This window comes from Sciurus carolinensis, chromosome 14, assembly GCF_902686445.1.
Source record: "Sciurus carolinensis chromosome 14, mSciCar1.2, whole genome shotgun sequence".
NCBI lineage: Eukaryota > Metazoa > Chordata > Mammalia > Rodentia > Sciuridae > Sciurus > Sciurus carolinensis.
The window spans coordinates 47497426-47514527 of NC_062226.1; the positions used below are offsets into that span (position 1 = coordinate 47497426).

Sequence of the window (17102 nt, forward strand, 5' to 3'; positions counted from 1 at the left end):
TGAGGTTACTCTAAACTTTAATGGTCTGGGTCTTTTCCTAAATATCACATGCACATAGTGGTAAATAATACTTGTAACACAGTCGCTTAGGTTTTTATACCCTATGCTAAGCATTTCATGTGGATTAGAAATTATTTTACTTAATTATCCCTAACAACCATATATAGAAGGTAAAATTATTTGGTAGAAATTATTTAATTATTCCTAACAACCAAACAAAGAAGGTATAATTATTTGGTATAATAGGCTTAAAGAATTTGTCCTGGGTTAACAGAGCCCACAATGAAGCAAACCTAGTTTTGAGCCCAGGCACACCGATTAGTACCGTCATCTTTAACCATGGTTACCCTGCCTCACGCTGTGCTCACGCTCATGTGAAGGCTGCCTGCTTGCCTCTGCTGCCTGCTTCACCAGGCCTCAGGACTCGGCCTCCTTTGGTAATGTATAATGCTCTCCCTGGAGCCCACAGGAAGTGGACCTTCACAAGGGAAACACTTGAGTCACACTTTCCATCTGGAGCAGCAGTGTCTGACTAGCACAGAGCTCCCTGCTACAGAAATAAAGCCATGGAGTCCTATATATGGATGTGGGCCCCAAGTGGTGGGGTTTTTAGCTTCCTTCCTTTGAAAGTTGGGAATTGTAGTCTAGAAAAAAAATGTGGGTATTCATTTAGTCACATCATTGAATATGTATATAATTAAGTGGCTGATGGTTCAACAGTTATAGCAATCCCAAGACTAGATTCCATTTAAATGATTTTGATCACATGAAATTGTCCTCTTTCTTATTTTGCACTTATATTTAAGCTCCCAGCCTTTGTTATTCTAGGCATAGAGAAAAAAGTTTTATATGAATGTTTTTATGTTCTCTCCACCACTCTTCCAAATTTCTTCTTTTTGTAGGATAGGGTAGGAGTATTAAATGTAAACACTCTTGGGGAAGGGGTGAAAGATAGCGAGAACTTACAAATAAAACAAAAATCTGGCCTGTTTCTTGTTTCTGGAGAAAAAAAAGTAACAGCCGCTGGCATAATTTAAACCAAGGAGAAAATATTTAGTGTTTCATGCTAAAAGTTGTTTAAATATTAGTATTGATTGGAAGAAGTGTTTATTTCTCTTTATAAGGGTAACAAACTAGGTTAAAGATGAGTGCAAATGTAATCATGTAATGATACTCTGGCAAATCAATCTCAGAGTTAGATGCACTAGTCATTTTTATGAATGATGTGGGAAATGGGTTATATTGTGGAAATTTTTTTGCCCTTGGCTAGTGCAGAAGAGCTTACAAACCAAATTGAATGTGGTCAGGAATAGCTTATGAAACTCACAGCTGTCTAAATACTGGTGAACAGAGATTATGGGCAAAGGAATCATTGATTGCAATTTGGGCAAGATATCTAGATGACTTGATGAACTGTCCCTTAAATACTCTGGTCCAGGACACAGTTGTGGACCTTCAGGATCAAGGGGGTATTAGATAGACTTTACTGATCAAATGTTTTAGCCTCTATCACATGTTGGGCATTGACTAGACATTGAGGATACAGTGATGAGACATGAACAGTGCTGATTGTAAACAAACTATTGTATCTTCCATCCTTGTGGGATTTTGGAACTATAATTCAAAGATGGGAAGTAGCCAGGTGCAGTGGCACATGCCTGTAATCCCAGTGGCTTGGGAGCCTGAGATAGGAGGATCGCGGGTTCAAAGCCAGCCTCAGCAAAAGCTAGGCACTAAGCAATTCAGTGTGATCCTGTCTAAATAAAATATAAGATAGGGCTGGGGATGTGGCTCAGTGGTTGAGTGCCCGAGTTCAATCCCTGGTACCAAATAAAAAGTAGGAAGCATCTTGAGAATACGTAACAAGTCAAATTAATACAAGGAAAATCCAGGTTATAAAGACTTGCAGACAAAAAGATAACAGAGAAAGGAGAATGGAGGATGTAACTCATTTATGTATTGAAATTTGTGAAACAAAGTCAATTTGCCCTAAATCAAATGGGTACACTTACTGGCAAGGGATCGATATTTAGAAATGTGGCACCACTATGCCATCTATATCATATTTCTGTAGGATAACCTGGAAGACAGAATATAAAAATGTATCCTATGAATTAAGAATCCTTAAGCCTGGAATGAGTGCCCCAAATCCCTGTTCTTGGGACTTGGCCCCACTGAAGACAACTGTTACCATGAGTGGTACTGACTGTGTGCACCCCTGGTCTGTTTTGAGAACTTAAGAACCTTCTCGGGACAAATGCTCTTTCTACCCAGAGGAACGACACTTCCCATTTGTCTAGATCTCCTCAGAAGTGAGCAAAGCAAGTTAACACTGTTTGTTTGTATTAGCATTAAGGTTTGTTATATGCTGTTTATGGGAAAGTTACTAAGGCAGTTTTTGAGTTTCTGAAAGGAGGTGATCGAGTTGCATATACACTCAATTTTATTCCCCTTTTTCAGGTTTCTTATGCTCGCCCAAGTTCAGCTTCTATCAGAGATGCTAACTTATACGTCAGTGGGCTTCCGAAAACAATGACCCAGAAGGAGTTGGAACAGCTGTTTTCACAATATGGACGCATTATTACTTCTCGTATTCTTGTCGACCAAGTCACTGGTGAGTAGGCAGTGGTTCTGGACAGTCTTTTGCTCTCTCTAGCTGGCAGATTGTGAAATATTCTGTCTTCCCATGCTGCAGTCTTGCCTCTAGAACACATCAAAGGTATATGTGGGCCAGAAAATGCAATTTTCTGCTGGAATTGTTCATAAATATGCATGGACAAAAATAGATTGTGGAGTGTAGTGCGTGAGCTTGAGTCATTTCCACCCTGAAGGTGCAGGTTTGAAGCCTGTTTCATGGCTTGTAATAAATTTTTAGATGCCATAATCTTCATTTCCAAGCCACTGCGTGTAAAAAGCCCCTGTCCTCCTTTCAAAATACTAATAAACAATCTTATTTTTGTAAAGAGCAAAGTTTAATGCAGCAGTATGCAGCTAGTCCTCCCAGGGAGGATCACACTACATCCATGTGGTGACTGCTGCTAAGGCTGTTCTCCAGGTCCACACTGTACTATACAGGCATATGCAGTAAGAGCACAGAATTTTGAATGTTAAAAATTTGTTATGCCTAATGCAGCTTTTAACTGAACTGAAATGAGAAGAATGTTTATTAAAGAAACTTTCGTATGTAAGGTAACACTTCTGTCAGAGCTTGTTAGTTAAAGGAAAACTGACAATAGGGATTTGATTATGGATTTTAGAAAACAAAATATAGGCACATTTTTATATTATAAAAGTCATACTCATTTTTTATGACTGTTTTAAAGACAGAGAATCATGATAACATGGGGGGAAACAATCACCCGTAGTACTATAATCCCAAGCAGCCACATTAAAATCTTCCATATTACAATGTATGAATTTTTTTTTAAAGAAAGCAGCAGATTAGCCTCAGAATAAAAATGAGGCCATGTTTGTAATCTTCAAATGCAGATCAATGTGGTTGATTTGAATTTGATCAAAGCAGCCTGTTCTACCCTTCTGTGCTGATAATTGGCTTCATAGGAAGCACCACTCTTAGAGTTGTGGTTAGAGAGATTTTTGCCAGTGTACATATGCCTGGAAGAATGACCTGTAGATTTTGCTTTCATGAGAAAATGTAGTCAAGTAAGAGCATGTACAATAAGGTTTTAGCTGCATTAGTTACTTCATAATCCTTCTTAAACATTTTATCATACTGTAATATCACACAGACTACTGGGGGGGGGGCAAATAGAAATCCACACACAGTAATCCCAATAAAATTTGTTCAAGTCATCAAAAATGCCCTTTTGATTTTGTTCATATCATTCATGCTTTTTACTTATTTCATTTTCAAGAGAACTTGATAGATCAAGAGTATTCATCTATGATACAGAAAGCCCATCTCACCTCTTAACTAGTTGACAGTCCATTCTGAGCATGCGGGATCACAGATGGACCTAGCTCACCACTTTTGTGTTTTAGTCAGTGATTTTCAAGTATGCGTTGGTCTGATATCTGCATCATTAGCATCCTTCTAGGACTTTACTAGTATTGTAAATTCTTGGACCCCAACCAAAACCTACTCATGAGGATGGGCCTTTTGCTCTTAGATTATTCTGATACACACTCAAGTTTTAGAACCAGTTTAGGTGACTCATCTTGTGTAGAGGCCATTTCATTGCTAATCTAATGCTTTCCTAATGGAACTGCTAAATCCTAGTGGTTATTAATTCTTAATAGGAGGTAGTAGAAAAATGAAGGTATATATTTGCTATAATTTCATCTTCATACTTACAGCTTTCAAAGAAAACTTACTCACTTTACCTGAAATGAAAACCTGCAATTTTGTTATTTAGCCATCAGGTGGTAATAATGTGCAATGGATATATAGCTTACATACAAAAAGTAAAATGATAAGGGCTTTCTGAGACTAAGTGCATCCAGAAAAAAATGCCTTATCTACTTTAGAAAATTCTGAGCTGTTGACCTTACACAGAATTGACTGTAAGGCAAGTAGCAGACCTTCATTTTATTTTAAATTTCCTCTAAATAATGATGGTCTAGTGCATTTTCTTAGTAACTCCCCTTTTCTTCATCAACACACTCCGAATCATCTGTACTTTACCTGCTGGTCCCAGACTGGTACTGTTGGTACCTGTTTGCTTGTCAGGAAAGCATTTCCCTGCTGCTGCTCAACTCATGGTGACCAGTCATGGCCACCCCACTAGCCTGTTTACAATAATTAATGTGGAGTAAGCTGGATTTCCTCTGCCTTCTCTCCTAAACTGAAAATATTCTTGGCCATCCCTTGCTTTATCATTCTTGTGGGAAGAATATGAACAGGAATGGCCTTCCTTAGTTAAAAGTAATGCAGTGGAGGCCAGAATACTTTGAATCTCTACTTATTTACTTATTTTAAAGAGCTAGGTCCTCCTTTCCCTCTTTTTCTCCATGTAATATTGCATTTCTAATATAAAGTTAGCTAGTTAGAAGCACAGGGGAGCTTCAGAGAACCAGAAGAGCATCTTTGTACAATTTTTTCCCCAGGACCTACATCCTACATAATATTATTAAGCTGAATATATTATTTAAAGTTTTAGTTGAAGTATGTCTTTCTTTCACAGTGCATGTATTTTTTAGCAAATGCCTTGTTCTGCTCTTATTACAAGCTAGTGTGTTCCTTACTTCTGAACTGTTTGTCCCACAGCACATTTGAAAAATGGAATTGATGTTTGCTGTTGACATTATTAAGGAGAGTACACGGGAGGGAGAGAGAAAGGGAGTGGGTGAGGGAAAAGATGGACATACATACCTGCTTTCTTGTCTTCTTGGCTTATTGGAAGGTATATGATAATGAGTACTCAGATTGTTTAGGTGACTTCATGCATTTTAAAAAATGCAAAATTGTGATTCTGCATTGAATTGCTAAGGAAAAAACATTCCTTCTGATGTGATTTTGTGGCAAATGCTTTATGTGAGTAAAAGATGTTCTTGAGAAGGAAAAATTAATTTATCCTTTCTTCTCTTCTTCCCCTCTCCTTCCACTCCCTCTTCCCCATATCTTTACTCACATCTACCATAGGCATATCAAGGGGTGTAGGGTTTATTCGATTTGACAAGCGGATTGAGGCAGAAGAAGCTATCAAAGGCCTAAATGGCCAGAAACCTCCTGGTGCCACAGAGCCAATCACTGTAAAGTTTGCTAATAATCCAAGCCAAAAAACCAATCAGGCCATCCTTTCCCAGCTGTACCAGTCTCCAAACAGAAGGTATCCAGGACCGCTAGCTCAGCAGGCACAGCGTTTTAGGTAAGTCTGGTCTAGTTGTCATGCCCAGCTACTGAGCTGAAAGAGAATGCTCAGGTTTATTGTCCAGTGCTTTTATTAACAGGATATCTGATTTGTTTGTGTCATTATTGTTGTTTTTTCTTTCCTTTTTTCCTTTTTTTAAATGGAAAAATATCTACTTGGGGAATAGTTTCCTTTTACTATTTTGAAGTGGAGACAAAAGGACAATTACTACAACAGTGGGCATTGATTCTCCACTAGGGGCGATTTTGCCTCCAGGGGACATTTGGCAATGCCTAGAGACATTTGTTTTGACATAATTTGGGAGCTGTATGTTTTTGACCTAGCATCTAGTGGGTAGAGGCCAGGGAAGCTGCTGAACAGCTTACATTGTACAAATTGCCAACAATTCATCTGGCCTAAAATATCAATTGAGAAATCCTAACCTATAGATTGGTATGGTCTATAATGAACTGCCTCCAGATCTGCTGATTTTTTTCCCCTTTGTAAAAGTTATTCTTTTGATAAAGTTAAAACACAAAGAATCTTTAAGTCAAGTTCTTTGAGTTACTTTGTTTTATAGCATATACATCATCAAAGATATGTAACCTTTCTGAATACACTTAAGTTCCTGTAAATGCATTCTCTCCCTCCTCTCTTGTTTCTTGTAGGTTAGAGGTTAGCACACTTTGCCCTGTAAAGGACCAGATAGTAAATACTTGAGGCTTTATGGGTTACAGTTTTTGCATCTGTGTCTTTTTTCTTTTTTAAGTAAGCAAGTCTTAAAAATGTAAAAGCCATTCTTAGCTCTTGGGCCATATAGCACTTGACAACAGTGTGGATTTGACCTATGGGTGGTAATTTTCTGACATCTTCGTAGTCCATAGAATGACCATGACATAAACCCAAGGAAGACACTGTCTCATTGACAGGTATAAATAGTCCAGCTTTCCAAGTTTTAGTTTAATCCTGGAATAACAACCAACCTATGAAATCATTTAAAATCATCCCTAATCTGCATGCGAAAATAGAGACTTTAAACAGTTCAACAGAGTACAGTTTCTAGTTTCATAAACAAGTTACTCAGTTTTTATTTTCCAGAATTTTTTTAATGTCCTTTTTGGTCATATGGTGTACTATAGCCATAATGCCATCTAACCCCCACACAGTTTTTTTTTAAATACAAGTACCTATTAATTTTATTTCTTTTCTGAGACAGAATCATGAACAAAAATATAGTCACACTTGACCTAATGAGGTGGAAGAATTGTTTTCTGACTTAAATTACATGGTTTTTTTAATTGGGATTTTAGAGTACTCGAGAGTGAGATAAATCATTCATAATATCTTCTTTTGAAAAAAATTCTCAAGTATGTTACCTGAAATAGGAGAAAGAAATTTGCCATAAACACCACATTGAATTTCTATTTAAATTGGCTCTTGCCCTGGGAGAAGAGATGGTACTGTCAAAGGCTACATTTGAACTGGGTGTCTGGGTCCCTAGGTGACTGAGCTTTGCTGCTATAACTTTCTGAGGAAAAAGCAGTGTGTGTCACCCTTGACTTTGGTGGATGGTAGTGCCAATTGGACTAGGAAAGGGATTCATCAAGCTACTTGATACTTGCCCTGAAGGAGAAAGAATTCTCACAATACCCATTTTGAGCTTTTCTTACCTTCCTATAGATTTCCTCTGTGGCATCTTCCTACGTGAGTTTCTGTGTGGTGTAGTGTTTATGTATGTGTACATTTTGAGAACTTAAGACCGATAAGCCCACAGGAATTTTATAGGCGATTCCTTGGCAGCCTGTTGGTTAACATCAGCATGCTGTTAATAGAAAGCTTTATTATTCTTAATTGTTAATTTGTTTTTCTGATTTAAGCTACTTTTTTGTTCTGTGGTAATCATTAAGTATAACAGTGTTAAAATCAAAACTGAGTTCTAAGCAAGACTGGGTAAGAGGACTGACGAGATGACATTCAGGAGAGTGCTTGTTACTGAAATGGCAAAGCCTGTAGGTTTCTCAGGTGCTGGAGTATAGGTGACTGCAGTATCATCTCTCCATCCGCTTGGCCTCTCTACCCAGACGCACTGTACTTTTTATTTTTGGTGGGAAAATGCTTTTAATTGATGTCCTGATGATTAAATTTTATCTTTTTTTAAACTTCTGCTCCTACCGTGTTTTTATCTCTAGTGTGATAGGTTACTGTTACCTTGGAAATTCTTTCCTTGACTCCTAGAGAAAGAAATTTGGGGAGAAGAGAATAAGGAGTGTCCATTTTAAGGGAAACCTGGCTTTAGAAAATGGACATCAGTCCTTGAGACTCCTAACTCTTGTCCTCTTCCTCACCTCCCATTCCTCCAGTCTCTGTCCAGATATAGTCAAATGTGAACTTCGCCAGCATGCTCAATGAAGGTGTTTGGTCTAGGGTGGGTGTTGGAGAATCTGTCTATAGAGTTCAGGTGAAACCTGGTGTGATTTGTGCTTTTCTTCATTCTCTTTAACTTAGCAGTCATTACCCTTGATTTTTTTTTTTTCTCCTGCCTCATTCTGTTGACTAAGGCTTGACCCTTCTTTCAATTTACAAAGTCCCTTGAATAAGGTCTTGAGTGTTTTGTTGATGTTTTGCATAGTTCAGGTCTAATGCCCTGTACAAAGGTTTTGTCTGAAATATTTGTGTTTTACTGCTCTTAGCGTTTGAGTTTGTCGCCTAGCAGACATTTTAGAAAATGTCTCATTTATGTTGTAGTGCTTTGGAAGTTGAGGGGGATTAAAGAATACAGGTGGTAAGTGTTATAATAATCAAGGACATTTTAATATCGACAAAGTGTACTATATGTTATAAGATAAAAAAATTGAAATCCATGTAAACGAGATCAAGTTTAAAAGTGGCCTTGTGAGGTTTATGGCTCAGTCAACCTCTATTAATAGTTAAGTTTTTAATATGAGCATTTTTGATCTAATACACTCAACCAACTATTGTTTTCAAAATAAGACAAGCCTTATTTATTGGGGAGGACAGTGCAATTTCAGCCCCTTAGGTGTATTCTTGGGACATGATATCTGAAATTAATGTTAAGCCAAGCCTTTTCATGTTCTTTTCTTGTGGAGCAGCTCGGACTTCATCAAGTGTGATCTAGACTAATGGTCTGCATGCCAGCTTCCGTGAGCCTCTATATACCGTTGAAAGAGCCTTTCATTCGGCACTTGAACTGCATTTAGGGCATGTTGCTGGTTGCATTGTCACAATTTCTTTTGGAAGAATCGGGTATCGAGCCTCTTGAATAACTTTCCTCTTTTGTAGGAGACAGCTGATCCCATCTAATTGGGTAAGGGGGTAAGTTGTTGATATTGTTTTGGTCAGTCCTTTGGAGAAGTTTTGATAAACAGTTACTTTTAGAGTTTTGTTTTTTTAAATTCATCAGTAGTCTTTCTTCATACTTTTATTTCTGATTTTAATTGATTTCTCGCTTCTTCTTCACTTGAATATGGGCTCTCCCATAGTCTGTCAGCTAAGTTTCTTGAAAATCAGGCAGGTACCTTATTTTTATTCTCTATTTATAAACACCTAGCTTTGACATGGGAAAGCCCTTACCTAATATGTGGTTGTATTCAAATTATTTCCAGTAATAATCAGAGGTGAACTCCTATTAATAAACATGTTTGCATACTTTTTCATAAGTTACACGTGCATGTGAACTTGTGCAATGATATGCATTAAATTATAAACTCTGACCATAGAGGATTAATATAGAATAAAAGTGAAGCATACAGTACATCAAATATATTGTTGACTTTCTTGTTCACTGATTTTCTATTTCATCCACCTAATTATTAGTAAATAATATACCTTTAAAGCAAGATCCATAAAATGTTAATATTGATAGTTTTTGGTTTCCTGATTTCCTGTGAGACATATTGGATTATCTTATGTCTAACCTCAGGATGTGGGTGTGGCTTATACTAGGAGTAGGAGAGATAATTAGCTTTCCCTTTTCTTAGACTTTTCCTTACTGTTATCATTGTCAACTAGATTTCCCCTCCCCCTGCCACACCCTGAGAATTCTCTTTAAGCTACCTTTAAGTGAAGATAATTTTAATTAAAGCTAGGTTATCCAATCTAATCCTCCAAATCCACTTAACATTATTTGTAAAGTAGCTATGTCCAGGCTAAAGACAGGTGACAGTGCCGTTGGTCACCTCTGCCCTCTGAGGACTGCTTAGTCTTCTGTAGGGAAGCATTCATGATGTGTGGGGACTGAATGCAGTTCTTGGATGCAGTGCATCTGTTAAATATAAGTAAAGAATTTTATTTTAAGTAATAAAAATATGTATTTGATGGAATATTAATATTTATTTCCCAAAGTGTAGTACCTCAGCATGCAAACCCGAGTCATTCTGGTGGCTTGGTCTCCACTTAAAAATTGACGGTCATTTTTAAATGACTCTTATGGAAGGAAGTGCTTGAGCTATGGACAGACTCAGCATGTATATAATTGTAGGGAGTAATAGCGGTTCTCGGGTCCAAGGAATCAACTATTTTCTCTTTTTATTTTTATATATATGTATATATGTGTGTGTGTGTGTGTGTGTGTATATATATATATATTATATATATATAAATGTACTTTGTTTTAGTTGTAGGTGGACACAATACCTTTCTTTTCATGTGGTGCTAAGGATCAAACCCAGGTCCTCATGCATGCTGGACGAGCACACTACCACTGAACCACAACTCCAGCCCCTGTTTTCTCTTAAAACAGCCTAGAGTATAGTTTCCTAAATGCAACTAGGCTTGGGCTGTGAGATGCCATATGATGCACCCTTTGTTTGCTCTGAGCCACATGGGAAACATGGATGCATAACACTGAGATAACAAGGAAAACTGAACCTTGTATAAACAGAGGGTTTCAGCAGGGTCTGGGCCCAGTTTCCTAAATCCATGTTCCCCCCCCTATGCTTCTTGAGAGTTGGGGAGGAGAGGGAGACAGAGAAGGGTAGATAACTTCTGAGGGACTGAGTTTTTCTAAAATGGGAGCTAAGTAAAGAATTCAGTGAGGATCATGGTGTCATATAGGACTTCACATGTAGTGCATATGTGCGGCCCATTGGGGGGGCGGTCCTCAGAGATCCTTGTATAAATGTCCTAGAAATCCTGCCTGAAGATTTCAGGGATGGGGGGATTGAAATGTCTTTCTCTCAGTTCTGGGACAAATTTGTTTTCCATCCTATCTTTACTTTAAAGTACTGAAAACTTTTAGCAAATTCTGTCTTTGGACTTGTTGTTGCTATCCTAAGTGGGTGGTGAGAAATGATGACAGTCCCAACCCGAGGACACGATTTGTAGATAGAGAGGGCAAATCTCTATTTGGAGTGAAGTAACAAGATGCCTCTGAATTCTCGCCTTTCAGCACTTTGGACAGAGACCTCACTATGCTGTTCTTCAGGTTATCATATCCAATGCATTCTTTATTCATTTCTGTAGCTTGATGGAATTTTCTGTATCCAATAACTTTCAGATTGGTGAAACCAATTTGCACTCAACTTTGTTATAGGGTTTGTGACCTTTCTTGGGTATAGAGGTCTGGTGTCTTTGACTATAGTCATCATCTCTGTAGAACACCATACATATAGATTCTCTTCATACATGTGCTCTACCACTTGCATGTGCAAATAAGTCCTTCTGGTAGTTTTTATTCTAGATTAAGTAGTTGATCATAGTTTTGGTAACCTTATTGCTTGTATTTAGTCACCAGATATTTATAATTAACTAGCAGTGACCCAGACCTGTCCACTCTGCTTAGTGGTACATTGAGAGGATAGTGGGGCAAGACACACACCCAGAGGAGGATCCTTTGTCATGGTGATTTGTTCCATATCCTTACAGTTTGTGTAATGTTGACCCAGTCCTTTCTTCTCATTTTTGCAAAACATGAATTCCCAGTGGAGATTGAGGGCAGGGATGGGCACAGACAACATTGGTCCATTTCTAAAAGACCAGAAGAGATGTTTTAGCTTTTATAGGACTAAAAGTAATTGCTTATTCATATGTGTTCTAACCTGTACCTCCAGATAGACAGAAAGGTTGATACATTTTTCAGACTTAATATTTCAGAGGTGTTAAGAGAAAGAAAATATTTGTGTCCTCTGACCTGGGTTCTCCTTTGGAGAGTGTTAAGTGTTGCAGCAACTGACAGTGGTTATGTGGCTGTACATTAGTCTTTTTGAAAATAATAAAGCAAGGGAGAATGAGGCACTCTGAGATTAATTTATGCAATTGGGAACGTGTGGAATTATCCCAATCACTTTCTTTTAAAACTTTTAAGTGCTGGGTAGTGTGTAGTTCAATGGCATGTACCCAGGCCCTGGGTTCAATTTCTAGCATTGAAAAAAAAGTTATTTTTAAGAGAAGTTCAAGTTGGCTTGTTTCTTGCCTGACCTCTCAAAACTAAGTAATGCTACACCTTTTGTGGCACAGTTTTAAATACTGCACCGGGTTCAGAGTCTGAGCTCCTGACTTTTTGCTCATTAAAACTAAGATCCTTCTCTGGACCTTCACAGAACATATTTGAGAAATGGGAGAATTAACCAAGATGGTCTGCAAGATTTTTCTACCTGTAATTTTATCTGTTTGAGTCTAAAAGATGAAAAGTCCTTCAAAACTGGGAGATAAAGGGAAATTTAAAGAATTCAATAAACTGCAGTGTTTGAAATTAATGCCTCCATTTACTAGCCCTACGGTCTTAGACAATCCACCCAATCTCTTTGTGTATTGATATCTGCAAGACTTAGTAGAGCAATTTTATAATAGTATAAAGTACCTGTGGGTATAGGTGGAGCACCCAGAGTTTGCCTGGTGAGGGCACAAATGTTAACTCTTCCAGAGCTTCCATATTCCTCCTGAGTAGTTTCCTCGTGACCACCACTGTTTCCCCTACACTGACCCCTGTAGAAACCAACTTTATTCATTGGACAAGCTGGCAGTGGTACTTCTCCTCTCAGGAATGTGAAAAGACCCAGTATTTTGAGGCTTCACATAGAAGTAATGTACAGATATCCCCTTGGAAGGTGGCAGTAATGAGCCCAGTTTTCTTCAGCATCAAGGGGAAACATTAAAACTGAAGTTTGCTAAATGTATGTTTTGCAGGTTGGACAATCTGCTCAATATGGCTTATGGAGTAAAGAGGTAATGATAGAGGTTCATGATATTCATAATTCCTTCCCACAGTTAGTTTCTTTGATTTGGGGAGTGATATTTCTACCCTCATAAGTTTGTGTTGGATTTTATTTTGCATGTACAACCTAATGAAAAGCTGTTTTTTGAAGCATGGTTGACTCATGGAATATTTTTGTACCTCTGGATGCTCCCTGGTCTTAGAAAAACCCATTATTTTTTTACTGTTGCATTGTAACATCATAGCATGTTTCTGTATGTGTTGATTTTTCTCCCCCAATCCTGCTTAATTCACGAAGCCAATTTTAAGTATATTTCTTTGCCATTGGAGATAATATTATTCAGTGCAGCAAATAATGGCCATTTTATAGCTTATTAATACCTCAGTAGTGCAGCATGTCACTGCAAGCTACATTTAGATCTTGGTCAAAACATCAAATAGCTATCTATGTATGTATCTGTTGGGGAGGAGAATTGCTAAAATTCTTGGGAATAAGAAAGGGGGGGAGGAGTCCATTGCTGTAACCAATCTGTTTTTTTCTTTTCTTTTCTTTGATTGTGTGTGTGTGTGCGCATGTGCGTATGTCTCCTGTTTTGTTTAGTAGGTTTTCTCCAATGACCATTGATGGAATGACCAGTTTGGCTGGAATTAATATCCCTGGGCACCCTGGAACAGGGTGGTGTATATTTGTGTACAACCTGGCTCCTGATGCAGATGAGAGTATCCTGTGGCAAATGTTTGGGCCTTTTGGAGCTGTCACCAACGTGAAGGTCATCCGTGACTTTAACACCAATAAATGCAAAGGTTTTGGATTTGTGACTATGACAAACTATGATGAGGCCGCCATGGCGATAGCTAGCCTCAATGGATACCGTCTGGGAGACAGAGTACTGCAGGTCTCCTTTAAGACAAACAAAACGCACAAAGCCTAATGAGCTCTTGTCCTCAGTCCATTTATATATGAAAACTATACAACAAAGGCAAGTTAAGAGAAACTTTATACATTAGTAAATGTCTTTGTAAGTCAGTGTTGAGATGGGGATAAAACGACTACTTAGCATCCTAAGAAATATGTGAGATTTTTTATTGCTAGTATTTGAATTAAAACTTCTTAAATATCTTTTATGTTTGAATATGGACAAGAGGTACAGGGTTTTTACCTGTCACATTGCATTCTATTGCCTTCTTTGAAGAAGGTGGACCTTTTAAAGTGTTTCAGCTAAGGGAAGACATTTCTTTTCTTTTTACATAACTGCCTTGAACCTGTGAGTAAATATTGAGGCTTTGTGTTGTAATTCTTCAGTTGGTTGTGTCTTATTTTTCCCCCCTTTTTTTCCTTTTTCTGATTAGCTTTGTGTTTGGTTTACATTTAAAGCATTGCTGTTATGTCTAAGAAAAGTATTTTGAAGTTTACATTTTTATTTATGAAGTTAAAAACAGTATTTATTTTGTAATTATGATTTGGGTTGGGGAAGGGGGGGGCTACATTATAAACGCTTATTGTAAGAATACTGGAGAACTTTTCGTAAAGCAGTACCTTGCCAAAGAGATAAGAGCCTCTTTGATGTGGGTTTAAAAAAAGCATCTATTTTTATAAAAAAGAAAATTTGGAGAAACTTTTTACTGGTCCTGGAACAAATATTTTGACTTGAATACTTTGAGAAATCTCTTCATATGACACCTAGTGAGCTTTTAAAATTTACCAGGAAATTTGCAGTGGTTGGAAAATTTAGAAAGATTTATGATGTAGAAAATACTTTTGAGATCTTTGTATGAAAGGAATAGAATCAATGAGGGAAACACTGCTGGTTTCATTTTTGTAATCACCAGTGGAGCGTCTGATCATCCTGGTTATTATGTGATAGGTGGCTCACATTGATTTGTGATTTTGAAACAAATAAAAAAATTTACAAAAGAATATATAAGAGCAGGCAAGAAATTTAAATTACCAAGAGACGGGGGAAAAATCTGTTCTTCCTAAAGAAATCCCTTCAGATAGAGCTCATGGTGTTTAGTGATGTACTTGCAGTATTGTTTGAAGAATTGTTTTGTCTTAAGGAAAAAAGATGTTGCACATGATTTGTACTGCAGCAAATCGGCAAAAGTGATCTGAGTTGGATATATTTGAAGGTATTTTGAAAGTTACGTTTAAGGCTAACACCTGAGCTTTGTGTAATGTAAATAAGACCTTGTGTTTATGAACCTTTCAGCTAATTTGATTTTTTTTTTCCCTTACATGCCAAGTGATGTTCAGGTTTTGAATGTTTTTGTATCAGTTTTTTCCTTTGTAAATGGCATTAACATTGTTACTTGAGGTCTTGCTTAATCACTTTTGTTGTCCTGAGGACTTGAATTTACAGTGCATCAGATTCGTTGCTAATTTTGTCTGTAGATAGTCTAGCTTCAGCTGTTTATGGTGATGCTACATTTTCGTTTATAAATATGTTTGTGGTAAAAAAAGAAAAATGAGTATAACCATAGGTTTTGAACAAATTTCCTTACATTTTTCATACAAAAATCATAAATATCTGTATGCTATTGAAATTTAACTTTGTATGATGCTTAAACCACTATTTGGGGAAATAATAAAATAAGTCTTTACCATGTATGAAAGAAATTTTAAAAAATACAAAATATTTTCTGATTAGCATCTAGCTTATAATAAATTTTCAAAAAAGCTGAAGGCAGAAGTTGCCTTCATCAGGATGCACTGAGAACTATATAGTTACGTCCTGCTTTTTGTATAAACTGAGATGCTCACATGCTTCCCCTAGAACAGGCAATGTGCTATGCATAACATAGTTGTACATTATCTTTGCAGTTGCTTTGAGTTTTATTTTTTATTATTTAAAATTGTAGTTATAAAATTTTTCAGTATAGTACAGTACATATACTGTGAGGCGCGTGCTAAAGTGAATAAGCGAGTTTTCATGCTGACCCACTCAATGCTGTTCAGAGATCAATTGGCTTAGCACTTTCTCATATCCTTAGGTGCATTTAGATTGTCAGAGTTAACCTTCTGCGTTTAAAAAAAAAATAAATAAAATACATGTATATACTTAAAAAAAAAAATAAGGTTTCCCTCTGGGGAAAACAGCAGCTACATGCTTCTTTCCTATACTACTGTAGCAAACCGAGGCATTGATGAGAGGGCATGCAAATTGTGCTTCACTTTACAGTGTTTATCAGAGCACTTAATAAAATGTAAGGCTGGTATTTATTTGAAGTTGTACAGTATGACTTACTTCACATCTGTTGGAATAGAAAATATATTCTGTTGAGTATTTAAGAGGCTGTACATGTTTTCTTTTGTGTTTGGATTCTTTGTACTTTTTCATGTTCAGTACATCAATAAACAAAGTTGAAGGGAAAGAACAGTGTGGTGAGTAGGTCTTTATACACATTTTGGGGGGCTCCTGTGCTCAGTCTAATAAACTTTACTGTCTTGAGTTAAAAGAGGTTCCCTCAGAGCTTCAGTTGAAAGCAGTGTTATCTAAAATATTCTAAAAGGCAAGTTAATTGAAGTAAAACATGAAAAAAATAAATCTCACTTGAATGATACCTTCTGATTGGTTAGCTTTCTAATATAACAGTAATTTTATAGAAGCATGTACTTCTATTAGTTGTAAAGTTTGGAAAATCAGATGCTGATATTATTTTTTAGCTCTGATTTAACCTTCAGTCTTTTGCACAAATGGTAATTTCTTTCACTCATTGAGCTAAAAAAAAAAAAAATGGTAACTTAGGCTGCTTCCAAGATTTAATTTACCCATGGGGAATAAGTATTGGTATGTGATATTTATTTCAGTGGCACAATTGGTATATTATTAAGAGACTCTTCTCAAATCAGTTAGTTTAGGGTGGGTGTGTGTAACACACATGTTCATGTGCTTAACAAATCACGAACTGTCAACCTCGTGTTTCACACATATGTTCAATTCTTGAAACACTCTCAAACAGATCTATGAATGGAAAAAAGATTCCTTGGTGTTCTTCTGTGAAAGAATTATACTTCTGTAGAACTTAAAAAAATTGAATATAATAATGAAGTACTTTAAAAAAAATTCGGTACCAAATGGCTTCTTTTAATTTGTTGAGTTTTTTGGTAAAAGCCATTCTGA

General features: G+C 37.0%; 1 protein-coding gene across 3 annotated transcripts in view; it reads left to right on the top strand.

The window, feature by feature from the left end:
- The window catches only part of Elavl2 (ELAV like RNA binding protein 2), a 127972-nt gene extending 111876 nt beyond the window's left edge, over positions 1–16096 (top strand). For 2 of the 3 annotated variants that reach the window (XM_047524739.1, XM_047524741.1), the window contains 4 exons: positions 2461–2614; positions 5603–5828; positions 12954–12992; positions 13583–16096. In XM_047524739.1, the coding sequence (XP_047380695.1) occupies positions 2461–2614; positions 5603–5828; positions 12954–12992; positions 13583–13913 (750 nt within the window). In that variant the 3' untranslated portion in view covers positions 13914–16096. The remainder of the gene's footprint in view (positions 1–2460; positions 2615–5602; positions 5829–12953; positions 12993–13582) is intronic. The other variant, XM_047524740.1, reaches the window with a different exon arrangement.
- Positions 16097–17102: the final 1006 nt, after the last annotated feature.